Source organism: Acipenser ruthenus, chromosome 2 (genome assembly GCF_902713425.1).
Source record: "Acipenser ruthenus chromosome 2, fAciRut3.2 maternal haplotype, whole genome shotgun sequence".
Taxonomy (NCBI): domain Eukaryota; kingdom Metazoa; phylum Chordata; class Actinopteri; order Acipenseriformes; family Acipenseridae; genus Acipenser; species Acipenser ruthenus.
Window position 1 is genome coordinate 19,263,856 of NC_081190.1, and position 13,765 is coordinate 19,277,620.

A 13,765-nucleotide genomic window follows, 5' to 3' on the forward strand; every position below is an offset into this window, starting at 1 on the left:
TTAAAACCTCCTTTTCTATTTCTGATAAGACGTTTTCTCCCGTGCAGAAGACCAACAAAAGGGCACGTGCAGTGCGGCTGCATTATCCACTCGCTGCTACTGTCATGAATAGTAACGTAGTCTGCCCCCATGTTTGTCTTAATCCAGATGAAAAGGTATGGGTTGTACAAGTATGATGGATTAAGCAGGTGAAATTAGCGTTATAGCTGATGATAACAATAACAATGGATAATGCTGGGAGACAATAGATACCAACTTTTGTATAGCAGGAGCTGTCAAGTGTGGGTTTACAGATAATCAAGGGGTTATTATTCACATCGATATATCACGGACCCCTTTTTTCTAACGTGGCTGTTTTTGTACATGTAAAATGTTGAGGATATTTAAAGAGTAAGTACCGGGGTTCCGAAAAATATAGCGTTACACGTCCCCACGTGTTGCTACAACTGTTTAAATAATGTACCTGTCATTTTTCTTTTATTATTATTATTTATTTCTTAGCAGACGCCCTTATCCAGGGCGACTTACAATCGTAAGCAAATACATTAAGTGTTACAATACAAGTAATACAATAAGAGCAAGAAATACAATAACTTATGTTCAAGCAAAGTACAAGTGTGACAAACCAAAATTCAATAATACAGCAGATAATAGTGATAGTTACATCAGGATATGATTAAATACAAAATACTACAGGTTAAACACTTGGCAGATTACAGTATTCTGAAGTACAGGATTAAATGCAGTAAAATAGGGGGCAGATAAGAGCAAAATAAAGCACATTTAAATGAAGGGTGGTAGTGTCCCAGGATACAAACAGAGGAGTTCTACAGGTGCTGTTTGAAGAGGTCAGTCTTAAGGAGGCACCGGAATGTGGTCAGGGACTGGGCAGTCCTGACATCTGTAGGTAGGTCATTCCACCACTGCGGAGCAAGGGTGGAGAAGGAGCGGGCTCTGGAGACAGGGGAGCGTAGCGGAGGTAGAGCCAGTCTTCTAGTGCAGGCGGAGCGGAGAGGTCGAGTGAGGGTGTAGGGAGAGATGAGGGTCTGGAGGTAGCTGGGTGCAGTCTGGTCAAGGCATCTGTAGGCTAGTACAAGAGTCTTGAACTGGATGCGAGAGGTGATCGGGAGCCAGTGGGGTGAGCGGAGTAGTGGAGTAGCGTGGGCGAAGCGAGGTAGAGAGAACACCAGGCGGGCAGCAGAGTTCTGGATGAGCTGGAGCGGACGGGTGGCGGACGCAGGGAGGCCAGCCAGGAGGGAGTTGCAGTAGTCTAGGCGGGAGAGTACCAGGGCCTGGACCAGGAGCTGGGTAGCGTAGTTGGTGAGGAAGGGTCGGATTCTTCGGATGTTGCTCAGGAAGAATCGGCAAGTGCGTGCCAGAGTGGAAATGTGCTGGGAATAAGAGAGGCAGGGGTCCAGGGTGACTCTGAGGTTCTTAGCGGAGGAAGAGGGAGAGAGTGTGGTAGATTCCAGAGAAACAGAGATAGAGAGATCAGAGGAGGGGGAGGAGGAGGGAAAGAAAAGGAGGTCAGATTTAGAGAGGTTGAGTTTGAGGTGATGCGAGTGCATCCAGGAGGAAATAGCAGACAGACAGGTAGAGATACGGGAGGAGATGGTGGAGTCAGAGGTGGGGAAGGAGAGGAAAATCTGAGCATCATCAGCATAGAAATGGTATGAGAAACCATAGGATGCGATGAGGGGGCCCAGGGAGCGGGTGTAGAGAGAGAACAGGAGAGGACCCAAGACTGACCCTTGGGGGACTCCAGTTAAGAGAGGGTGAGGTGTGGAGGTTGCTCCACGCCAGGTTACCTGGTAAGTGCGGTTGGAGAGGTAGGAGGAGAACCAGGCCAGAGCAGTGCCAGAGATCCCCAGGTCAGCGAGAGATGATAGTAGAATAGAGTGATCAACAGTGTCAAAGGCAGCAGAGAGGTCGAGGAGAATTAGGACAGAGGAGAGAGAGGCAGCTCGGGCACACTTTAGTGAGTTGGTGACAGACAGGAGGGCGGTTTCAGTGGAGTGAGCAAAAGCGGAAGCCAGATTGGAGAGGGTCAAGCAGAGAGTGGTTGGACAGGAAAGCAGAAAGCTGGTGGTGTACAGTCCGCTCGAGGGTTTTGGAGAGGAAGGGTAGGAGGGAGACAGGACGGTAGCTCTGGAGGGAGGTGGGGTCGAGGGTAGGTTTTTTGAGGAGGGGAGTGATGGAGGCTTTTTTGAAGGCAGAGGGAAAGATACCAGAAAGTCGAGTGGTGTTGAGGAGGGAGGAGATGAAGGGGAGTAGAGCAGGAGCAGCAGCTTGAAAGAGGTGAGTGGGGAGGGGGTCCAATGCACACGTGGTGGGTTTGTGACCCTGGAGCAGGGAGGAGAGGTCAGAGTCTGAGAGGGGCAAGAAGGTGGAGAAGGAGGGCGAGTTAGTAGGGGATGTAGTGGGTGTAGGGGTTGGAGCAGGAGGGGGTGCGGGGGAGGGAGAGGTGTTAAAGAGTTTGCGGATATCTGAGATTTTAGAAGAGAAGAAGGAGGCGAAGTCATCAAGGGAGATAGAGGAGGGAGGAGGGTTTAGGAGGGAGGAGAAGGTAGAGAATAGTTTACATGGGTTGTTAGTGGAGGCTTGGATTACAGATTGGAAATAAGCACATTTAGCAGAGGAGAAGGAGGAGAGGAGAGTGAGGTAAAGGTCTAGGGCAGCAGGGAGTTTGGTTCTCTTCCATTTCTTTTCAGCAGATCGCAGTGCGATTCTTGCCGAGCGGAGCGCCGAGGAGAGCTAGGGATGGGGAGGGGAGGGGCGAGCAGGTCGGGAGGTGAGGGGACAGAGGGAGTCAAGGGAGGAGGTGAGTGAGGAGAAAAGGGTGGAGGTAGCAGAGTCTACGGAGAGTTGTGAAAAGGAGTCGATAGGAGGGAGGTGAGAGAGAGCAGTGGAGGCAAGGACAGAGGGGGAGAGAGATCGGAGGTTACGGCGAGAGGTGACAGTGGGGGTAGGAGGAGCAGGGAGAAAGGGGAGAGACAGAGAAAAAGAGATGAAATAGTGATCAGAGAGTTAACATCCTGACAACTTTTTACACTTATAAGTTTAAAGTCTGTTTCAAAGGTCTTTTCAACGTCAGTTCCAGTTTCTTTTGTGCTCCATACGGCATCAGCCATATTATTATTATTATTATTATTATTATTATTATTATAGTGAAACAGACTTTAAACTTATAAGTGTAAAAAGTTGTCAGAAATGAAAAGGGCAGACCCAACAGAGCTCTTTTCAAAATGTCCGCTCTAGTGCACTGGGGGTTGAGATCTGTCCTCTAAATCACTGCAGGATGAGCAATAAAAAAAAAAAAAAAACATAACAGGTGCTCTGGCTTTTCTGTTCCGTACCACATGATGGATTGTTATTGCTGTGTTACCTGTGTCACTCACTATCAGTGCACTAGAGCGGACATTTTGAAAAGACATTGAAACAGACTTTAAAGTTATATGTGTAAAAAGTTGTCAGGATGTTAACAATGAAAAAAGAAATGACAGGTATGTTATTTAAACAGTTGTAGCAACACGTGGGGACGTGTAATGCTATATTTTTAGGAACCCCGCTACTTACTCTTTAACTTGTATCATGCATTTCTCCAGGAGGTTACTGTATAAGGATGGATTTGATACCATCACTACTTACTCTGTATCTAAAAATGTCTAGGTCAAATGAAAATTGTGTACCAAAGGAAGCAGTAGTCCTACCTTTTTCCCCTTGCATAATCTTATGTAGTGACCTCCCCTAAAGACTGACATTCTTTGCAGCCCAGGAGACACTGCTGAGGCGAAATGACCCAGGAAGTGAAACAGTAACAGACTACCTGACAGTAAGGCATGCAAAGATGATGTGGTACAGATATCACAATTCTGAAATTAACATACATGTGTGCTTTAACTTTCAGAGGGATGCTGGCAGTTTCAATATTGAGTTGGAATTTCCATCAAAGTTCTTTGGCATTCCAAGACTTCTACTGACATCTGGTGGAATAATATTGTTAGAAATAATAAAGATAAACTCCTGCATCGCTAGCATTCTATCAGCACCATCAATCTACTGAGGGCACACTGTGTACTGAACATGATATAACCGTATTATATATAGTAGACTGATATATACAGCCATTTGAAATGTATTTGTATTAGGTTTCTTGCATAAGATCATTTGTATCAGAATGTCACAATAATATTAGTGTCAAACTAGTCCTCAAGGCCCTCAGGGTCTTCTGGTTTTCATTCCAACTTACAAGCTCTCAGTTAACTTCACTAATTGTTCAATTGGACATATTTTTTTCAAAGGTCCTTTACAGTTGATGATTTAGAAAATGCACTTGAGTCCAGGTACCCTACCTATAAAACATTTTGAGGCCTGGAGAGAAGTGTTAAATTTGTCCAATAATCAAATAATTAGACCAATTCATAGTAATTCAGAACTCGGATGGAATGAAAGCCAGAAGACGCTGCAGCCCTTGAGCCATACTGTTTAATTATATATATGGTAGGTTGCTGTAAGATCCTCGCTGATTTTCATCCCACTCAAGGTCAGACTGTGAGCCCATCTGAGCTAGACTGGATCTCAGCTTGGCCCGCACGGCCGCTTATACAGTATTCTATATCGGGTATGCTTGTTGTGTATACCCTGCTATATAACAAGCATTGAGGATAGCCGTATACTGGACCCCTTGAGGGGCTTGTGGGTTATCCTGCATATCCTCATTCGTGGAATAACTACAGTACTTTATTACATTTCATGGTGTTTCCTCTATATGTTGCATATACCACCGTACAATAATATAAACTACATTCATATTTGGTAAAAAAAAAGTATATTTTTTATTGTTTTAAAAGTAAAACAAAAAGAAGAAAGCAAAACTGAAGTAATCAATGTTATTCTTGTTATAATAACAGAATAAGTCTTATTACTTTTGGGACATGGAGATCTTGACACAGCTAGCAACACAAGAGAAACATTTCAGCTTGATATGCGGGTTGTATAGAAACCCAGTTGTTAGATGTGGCCGGGGTCCAGCCCAAGCAGTGAAACATTAGAAAACCTGGTCATGACAATAACCCAGTAAGTTAATGCAATACTGTATGGAAAACTGTAAGCACTGAAAAAATGTCTTTATACAGAGTACGAAAAGGGGCATAAGAAAAAAGTGGCCTTAAAAAAAGCCAGATGCACAATAACTATTTAAATGTGCAATGGTTTAACACAAAAAAATAATAATAATAATAATTGTTTTAGCATAATAAAAATAGATGATTTCCTATATTTCTAACCAATGATTAGTCTTCATTCATCAGGTCTGCTCAATGACCTATAAAAAGACCAGAAAATCAAATAGCTCATTTAACATACAGAGTTAATAAAAATGAAAGTATGTATCTTAAATTAGACAGTGTCTAGTGTCCACATTTTTGGATATTTTAAGTTTATTCCTTTAATTGTACAGTTTTACTTGTGCAACAACTGTAAGATAATAATAAAACGCACGGGCCTCCTTCAGTTAATAAACACAAACGACTTCACCCACAGAACTGCTGCACAACAACAGCATCAAATACTGAGCAAATCAGACGGACCTCCAGATTTCAAATTGCTCTGATTTGTGAAAAGCAGATACTGGGCTTATACAGCATGTCACCAAAAATTCGCTCTATAAATGAGCTTTATTGAGATTACATTATCTCTCTGTAAACACAGGAGAAGGTAGGTAAAGATGTAAATGCATGACTTGGCATTTTAAAGGTTTTTTTTTTTTATAGTGTTTTGTTCTGCAAATGAGTTTGAATCTTTGCATGTGACTTAGTAGATGAATAATTCCATGTATGATTGAGTCTGTGGTGTGACTGCAAGGTGAAGCACGGAATTCAGAGAGAAGATTTTATATACCGGGGCTGAACTTGTAACCTTTGAGTAGGATTTGTTACTCACAGATTTATTTTTTAAATACATACCTTTTTGTTCTTTTTTTAAAACAGCAATAACTAAAAAGCACTATGTTTTCTTTCTAACTTCTGTCCGGTACATTTCTGGGAAAGCTGCACTCATGACAGTTGTATAAATGGTGATACTAAATGCAAGAATAAAGAAAAAACAAGGTTTTATTATACATTAATATAACGAGAATCTATAGAATTAAAACTAGCTTCTTGTTTGGGTAGAAAAAACAGTATCACAGCACAGATGATACAGACTGAAGTGATAAAGCACAGCACACTCTTTTATATAAAATCATTACTTACAGATACGTCCCTGTGCAAGCTCTCTTATCTGTCATGAGGTGAATCTTAGTTAAATTACAGTGATGTATGCTCTGGTATCTAACTGTAACTGTACATAGAGTTTATTTAAGAAAAACTACATTATTCTGTATTGCTTTCAAAAGCTTTATACGCACCTGTTAAGGGTTGGCTTCACAGACAATACCTGTAAAACACGCACACATGTCATTATTTTTTAAGATCAATACAAATGTCACATAGTTCTACTAAAATAATTTTAACAAGACCAAAACATGACCACATGTGCCCAAGAAAATAACAGCAGTATGCCAAAGCAAATGTTCTACCACACTCGATGAAGTGTAATCATCTGCGAGCCTCTGGAAGTTATTCTATCATTCCTCATCATTCATGGAATAAAACTGATTCAACGCAAGATTCAGGCAGTAACCTCTATTCCTAACACAGTTTCAACAACAAAAAAGCCCCAAGATACATGTATAGCCTTCAACCACACAGCTAATCAGGGCTCAAGAAAGAAGATAAAATGATTTTTAGAATTGTTATCTGTCAAAAAAAAAACCATACATACAAATAAAAAAAAAAAGTAATTACTTTAAAAAGAGTATCCAAATTGATATTCTCTTGCCCAGTAGCATTGAGTGCCTTGATGGCAGGAGTCCTATGAAAAACACAATGACAAAGAAAGTTGTGTTTATATCATCAGTGTTATTTTCTATTCAAATTTTGTGATCACATGTGGCACTCAAGAAAGCTTTTGGATTGGCAACAATGGGTTAAAGTTCTCTGTGAGCTTCCCCATTATTGCAGTTTTGGAACTCAGGCCAAGTGCAATAACTCACTGCACGAGCCAGACCAACCACACTTATAGATACAGTACATTTTTAAGCAACAAGATCTGACTAGTAACACAAAGGTAGCGGGGATGTTAGGGGTGCTTAACAAACAGAACAAACACCTGCTGGCTATGAACATTAACCCTTGAACTGTACCATATGGTCACCATTAGTTTCCAATTTACACTTAACACTTCTTTATATATATATATATACACACACAAGTTTTTGCTCAAAAGAGCAAACTTCCCAACATTTCAGTACATTTATCATACCTTTGTCGATGGAAAGTGTGTTTGAAAACAAACAGTGGAGGTACTTTTGATGCCATGGCAACTACATTCACTTATTTTTATTTAAATGTGTTAGACTTTTGTCTGTGACGGTATATGTATGTATATATATTCTCCCCATAGTAGCACATACCTGGTTTTACAGCCCCAAATGTATTTACATTATATAGTAACTGTCAGGAGAATAAATACCTTCGGTCATCAAACGGAGGAGGGGTGGTCCAGTGGTCGTAGTTGGTCTCCACTTGGTACCAGCTGTATCAAGACAGAAAGAAAATGAAATGAACAGATGTGCTGTACTTTAACTTCTTCGTACACAGTTATCAGGTTTAACATGAGTCCCTTTATTATACAACATACTTGGCTGTAGCTTTCAAAACAGCCCTTAATAAGCAACGGCCATGAAAACCCATACTTACACTAACCACAGCCTACTCACCTCTTAATATCGGTTTAACAAGAATCTGTTACAGGACTTACCGTCCATTCACAGGATCAAGAGGCCAGATATCAGCAGGTCCTTCCCTGTTTCTGGTCACCACCACTCCTTGGTTGGGTCTGGCACCTGCGACGATGTAATAGACATCTGCAATGATGGGGATCTTGGCCAGTTTCATTACTGCGTCCTCAAAGTCTTCAGCTTCCTCAAGAGTCTAAAGAAAAAACATGCATCAAGATCAGTGACAAGACCTTCTGTATTTAAGTGGGGTTTTTTTTTCCCAAGATTAACATTCAAGGCACTTTCCACCAAGTTCAAAAGAGAGCAAAGGACCTTCAATTTACTGTAGAGAACAACCCCAGTAAAAACAAAAGTACAGCGTGTGACGATCAGCTACTGAGAATCTGCATTCACCCTCTCACTGCCAGATCCATTTCACATCTTATAATGTACACACTTGAAAGGAAACAGGGGAAGCTGTGAAGAAATAATGAAAAAGTGGAAACAGGAAATGCACGCCGACTTACATTCCTCATAAGCCAGCTGACAGGTGTATTTTTCCGCACAAATGCAGCAAACGCATTCTCCCACCAATAGCCTTGGGCTGCAAACAAAACAGAAAGGTTCAGTTCTAAGTAAACCCAGGTGTCAATTTCAAGTAATTTGTGTCAATACAAATATACAGGGTTGTTTGTAAACTACTCACTATAGGAAACAAAATATTACACGACATTATTAGACAGCAAGTTCCGGACATAACACCATTGGATTTCTTTCTATGGGGCCACATTGAAAAGCAGAGTGAATCATGGAACAAGATAATGAACTCATTTGGGACAGAACGTGCAAACACTCGGTATTCTGGAAAATGTTCCAGAAATATGTCCTTTAATAATGTTTTTTTTTTTTTTTTTCATGTGGTGTGTTGTTTATGTATCACTCTGTATAACCAAAGCTGCATGTTTTTCATTTGGCAAACCAAGACTGTTGGCTATTAAGTTAATGTATCTTTCACCTGCTGCTTTGGAACAAAAAGAATCCAGTGTGAAAATGTCACAGAAATAGAAAACTAGATACAAATAAGTCTACTACAGATACTAGCACCAGGAACGGTAGAACAAGACAAAAGCATGATTTTTTAAAAGCAAGATTTAATACAATGATCTAAGTATCACTTTCTCTTACACATACACTGTGTGGTCCAGTGGTTAAAGAAAAGGGCTTGTAACTAGGAGGTCCCCTGGTTCAAATCCCACCTCAACCACTGACTCATTGGGTAAACCTGAGCAAGTCATTTAACCTCCTTGTGCGCCATCTTTCGGGTCAGACATAATTATAAGTGACTCTGCAGCTGATGCATAGTTCACACACCCTAGTCTCTGCAAGTCACCTTGGATAAAGGCGTCTGCTAAATAAACAAATAATAATAATATTATTATTCTAAGTAGAGGGCAGGATGTCCAATCACAGGTGTCACAAATGCCTGTACCTCTCTTATCAACTTTGCAATCACGGACTTATAGTAACTATTTGTATGATTTTCAGTTGCTGATGTGATTGATGATTAATGGTATGTACTGACTGTATCTCTTGTAACAACAAATAAATAAATACAAAATGGTTAAACAAGTATAAAAACAGGCCATAGACAAAGAAAAAATACAATGATGGAAATGATAAGAATCATTGTAAAGATTAGCTGAGATACCTACCACGTTCATCTCCAGAAATTGTGAACTTGTTGGAACTCTGTCCAGTCCACAGGCCTACTAAGCCAACGAATGTCGTTCCTTTGTAAGCCACCTGTTAAATATATTGGCTATGATAAACAGAGATGAATAACAGACTAGCCAGTTAAAATATCTAGATTATACCTATATTAACTGAAAATGTTACAACATCTGGTCCTTTTGCCACTTAGTCAAGATGACTATTTCCTACCTCTCTATCCCAGTGGTTCTCAAACTGGCATCTGGGGAGGTTGCCCAGGACAAGGTTGCATTGGCTTGGTGTGAGTTTTTCTGTTGGCCACTGGATACTACTGCTTTGTATGTCTTACAGGTAGAGGCAACACATGGTGAGCAATAAGACTCTAGCAATACCACTATGGGTAATAGCCTGTAACAAGTGCAGTTGAATTAACTGCTGAACCATTTGTCTTGAAATACCACACCTCCACAGTACTTTCCACAGCAGCAGTTAAACGTTAAATGTGACCACCTTGTTTGCACTTCTTCTAACTGATACTAAAAAACACTTCTGAGATGTAACGATTCGGGTTTGGCATGGCTGTAGGAGCATGTCATTGGGCTGAAAGGTACCTGTCCATTTCGTATAAACTGGACATCAACTGTAATATTTCTCAGAATATCATCATGTTCGTAATCCAGGTTCCTGCCATGGTAAATGTTTCCTTTAGTATCCTGAGAAACAATACTGGTGCAGAACCTGTGGGGAGAGAACACAGGAGAGATGTTGCAACCCGGCAGTCCTGTTTCATAGATTTCAATAATGAAGCTCCATTACTGGGGCATTCTGATATGCAGCCTTAAAAGCAATAAAAAAGGGAAGGAGAGCATTGCATTGAAAAGCAATAAATGACAGTAAAGACACAGTTTACTGGTTCTGAACACAATGAAGCCCTGCTTTAATCCAGGGGCGTCCAGTCATGGTTAATGAGTAAATCAACCACTTCACTTTCTGGAGGCAGGTTTAATTGGTTCAATTAAACAATTTAGAACAGGGTTAGACAATCAGATGAGTGTCAATTGGGCTAATTTAGCATTTCAAGTGAAGAAACAGCTGCTTGGCTTTGTGATGATTGCTGCTTTTCTTAAACTCTGTGGGGAACAGCAGTCCACACAAATCCAAGCAGCTGGTTCTTCAGTTGTCTCTCTTGGAATGGTAAGTTAGCACAATCAACACTAATGACCCTATGAAGAGCTTGATCTGATTTTATCAAGTAATCGGTTGGTGCTGCACTATTTCTTATATAAGAAATAATTTAAAAAAAACAACTAACACAGTTTTGTTTATTTGTTTGTTTGTTTTTTTAAATACAGGCCTACTGATTTATTATGATGATGTTAAAGTTTGTGTTTCAAAGCAACAATAAACTCTCTTTAGCAAAATCCAATGATTATTTATTTATTTATTTATTTATTAGGGTTCATAGCCTTAATTTCATAATTAAGTAAATGTATAGATGTCATGTAAAAAAAAGAACTTCTCTAAAAGTGAAGTTCCCCTTTTACACAACACTTCTGGTAACTCATTCACTGTCATTTATTAACCACAAGAAGTAGAATTGAGCAAGACTTTCTTGTTCCTATGTCTTAATGAAAACGTTCTTATGTTTTAAACTAATTAAAATGAAGTCCCTTTACTAGCTGTTAAGTACCTCAGCTGTGCCCTCTGTGCACACTACACCATGTATTCTGATGTCAAAACAGTGAAAGAATACAAGCTCCTTCCTTAGTCTGTATACATACGCAGTTGTCTCGTAGGCAAAATTCAAGAGAACAACGTCCCCAATGCTCAGTCCGAAGCCTGTGGCCACTCCACGGATCTCCCCTGCATAGGGCTGTGGGAAGAACTCCTCTAGGGCAGCTGCTATCGGCTCCACAGCACGATGAACCCACTTTGGAACTGTGGAACTGTAATACAAAACAAACACACTACACCGTGGCTGTACAGAAGGTACACCTCTACAGTAATCACTGCGAACAATCCCTGTTATTTAGCCTTTATATTTCCTATGTTAAATCCCCAGACCAAAAGTCCTTAAAAACAGTCCCTTGTAAGGAATTTATGCAGCTGGCTGGTTGAAAATTTATGCCAGCGATACAGGGCATGATATTATAAGAGCATTTTGCATGACAGGAATGCGGAAGAGAACTGCCAACAACACGACAGGTTACTAGGAAGAAGTTTTTTATATAAATCAAATTCAGTACAAAGTTGAATTCAGCTGAATACTGTGTTTTCAAACGCTGCCTCCTGGATGATGCTGATGTTGACCACCCAACATTCTCTTTGGTTTTGCTAAACTTTTCTGACACCAAACTATCAATTCGCTTCCTGTACAGTATTTATTAGGACTCCCCAGGTGGAAGGATACATAGGGTTTTCAAAATGAAAATAAAGTTTGGAAAACAAAACGCTCTACAGAAAATGTATTAGAATGTTGTGCAAATTGGATTTTTTTTTTTTTTAAAAGGCTTGGTTCTAATAACCCCTTTAGGTAATGCTGTTTATTAAAACATATATTGACATGTTTGTCTGAGATTTTAGTTCTGCTTTTAGGCAGCACCATTTCTTAATTAATGTTGTACTGTATACTTTGGCTCTCCACTCAGAAACCAAGTCATGGCTTATATGTCAACGTAAAAAAATGTATTACGCTCTGCAAGTGTGCAAAACTTCCTAATAATAGATATGAGTTCCTAGTATGCTCTGAACCGTATATACTTTTCATTGTCGGTAAATTTACAGCAGTTATACCAACCGTATTTTTATTTATTCAAGCTGTAGTACAATGACAATGCACTTTACGTGACAATACCGCAGCTTTTAGCGAGACATTTATCATAAAACACATATAGATTTTTTCTTGTCCTGTAGCTACTTACTCTATTACTTGAGCTGCAGCTTTCCTCATAAAAGCTCCATCAAAATGTTTCGTCAGTGGTAACCACCGCTCTTCTGGCGGCTGATCCAAGCTAATATTAAACTGTGGAGGAGAAAAGTCTGCATCGCTGACCCTGCTAAAGCCGAGCAGGACCGCCGACCACAGTAGCAACATTCTACTGTAGCAATTACACAGGTTTGACAAGCAAGCTGACATGGTATGGCCTTTTCTAAATACAGTAAATAGAAGTGAGTGAGCAGAAACGGTAGTGACCGCCCCTGTGAGGGCGGAAGTAGTTAATGCGCCTTGCTTTTTGTTTTCTTTTACTCCATGTTAAAATGGAAAGGGGGAAAAAAAATATTAGGTGCTTGACACAGCGAATAGATCAAGACAATAGCATTAGCATACTATATATTTTAGCATGCACTCCACTCCATAAAACCTATTAGGGGATTTACGCTGTTGCTTACGTCACTCACTTGAGCATAATGACATATAGGTGGTATATGGCCAGCCAGAATTGCATTTTAAGATATCATGAATTATTTATAGATATCTGAAAATCCAGGTATCTTTAAATGAATGCGAGATATCTGGAAATAGCCCCTTTTGAAATATCTAAAAATGAAATAAATATATCTCAAATTGATTTACAGGTATCTTTAAATAATGTTTTGCTAGCATGGTACGCTAAACTGTATGAGATATCTCGAAATAACTTCCCGTTCATTTAAAAGACATCTCAAAATCATTTTAAGATATCTTAAAATATTTAGTTATCTGAAATGATTTAGAGATATGTATAAATTAATTTTAGATATCTCTAAATGATCATTTGGCTTGCCATAATGCGGGAGCTTAGGTCCTAGGGGCTGACGTTGTTCAATTGACATCATGCAACTTTACAAATTCTTATATAAGTACAGGATAAATAACTGTGTTGTCCTACACGTGTTTAATGCTCAATGTTATGTATATAAGCAGAGCAATTTGACATATTTGTACACAATATTGAATAAAAAAATAAATAAACAGGTAAAAATGTAACGGGAACTATTTATGGAATAGAAGTTGGATAGCATCTTTAGTCTCCGCAATGACCTATGACCTCCTATAACTAGTTAAGTGTTTAATGCTACCCAAACTGTTATATAAATAGGCAGATCCTACAGCATATGCAAAACAGCTTTCTAAGGATAAGTTTCTATTGTGACTATCTTGTGGAAGAAAACTCTTCAGTGCTTTAAACATTACAGGGTCAATACACCTGATCTAAACAGTGGCAGATATAAATACCACCACTTTTTAAACATTAC

The 13,765-nt window shown here is 39.7% G+C and overlaps 1 protein-coding gene across 1 annotated transcript; it reads right to left on the reverse strand.

Moving 5' to 3' along the window:
- Positions 1-4,811: 4,811 nt before the first annotated feature.
- LOC117963630 (N-acylethanolamine-hydrolyzing acid amidase-like) lies at positions 4,812-12,789 on the reverse strand. The gene is made up of 11 exons (XM_034904437.2): positions 12,451-12,789; positions 11,311-11,475; positions 10,141-10,267; positions 9,532-9,622; positions 8,347-8,423; positions 7,861-8,033; positions 7,573-7,635; positions 6,846-6,912; positions 6,407-6,435; positions 5,964-6,079; positions 4,812-5,323 (listed from the first exon to the last, which is right to left on the reverse strand). The coding sequence occupies exons 1-10, from the start codon at positions 12,663-12,665 to the stop codon at positions 6,004-6,006; spliced, it is 1,083 nt and encodes a 360-aa protein (XP_034760328.2). The 5' UTR covers positions 12,666-12,789; the 3' UTR covers positions 4,812-5,323; positions 5,964-6,003.
- Positions 12,790-13,765: the final 976 nt, after the last annotated feature.

Excerpts from the sequence above, each read along its gene's own strand:
- LOC117963630 (XM_034904437.2), bottom strand. The coding sequence starts at position 12,665 with ATGTCAGCTTGCTTGTCAAACCTGTGTAATTGCTACAGTAGAATGTTG. Across the intron at positions 11,476-12,450 it reads GCTGCAGCTCAAGTAATAGA|TTCCACAGTTCCAAAGTGGG; the intron begins GTAAGTAGCTAC and ends TTTGTATTACAG. Across the intron at positions 8,424-9,531 it reads AATTTCTGGAGATGAACGTG|CCCAAGGCTATTGGTGGGAG; the intron begins GTAGGTATCTCA and ends TTTTGTTTGCAG.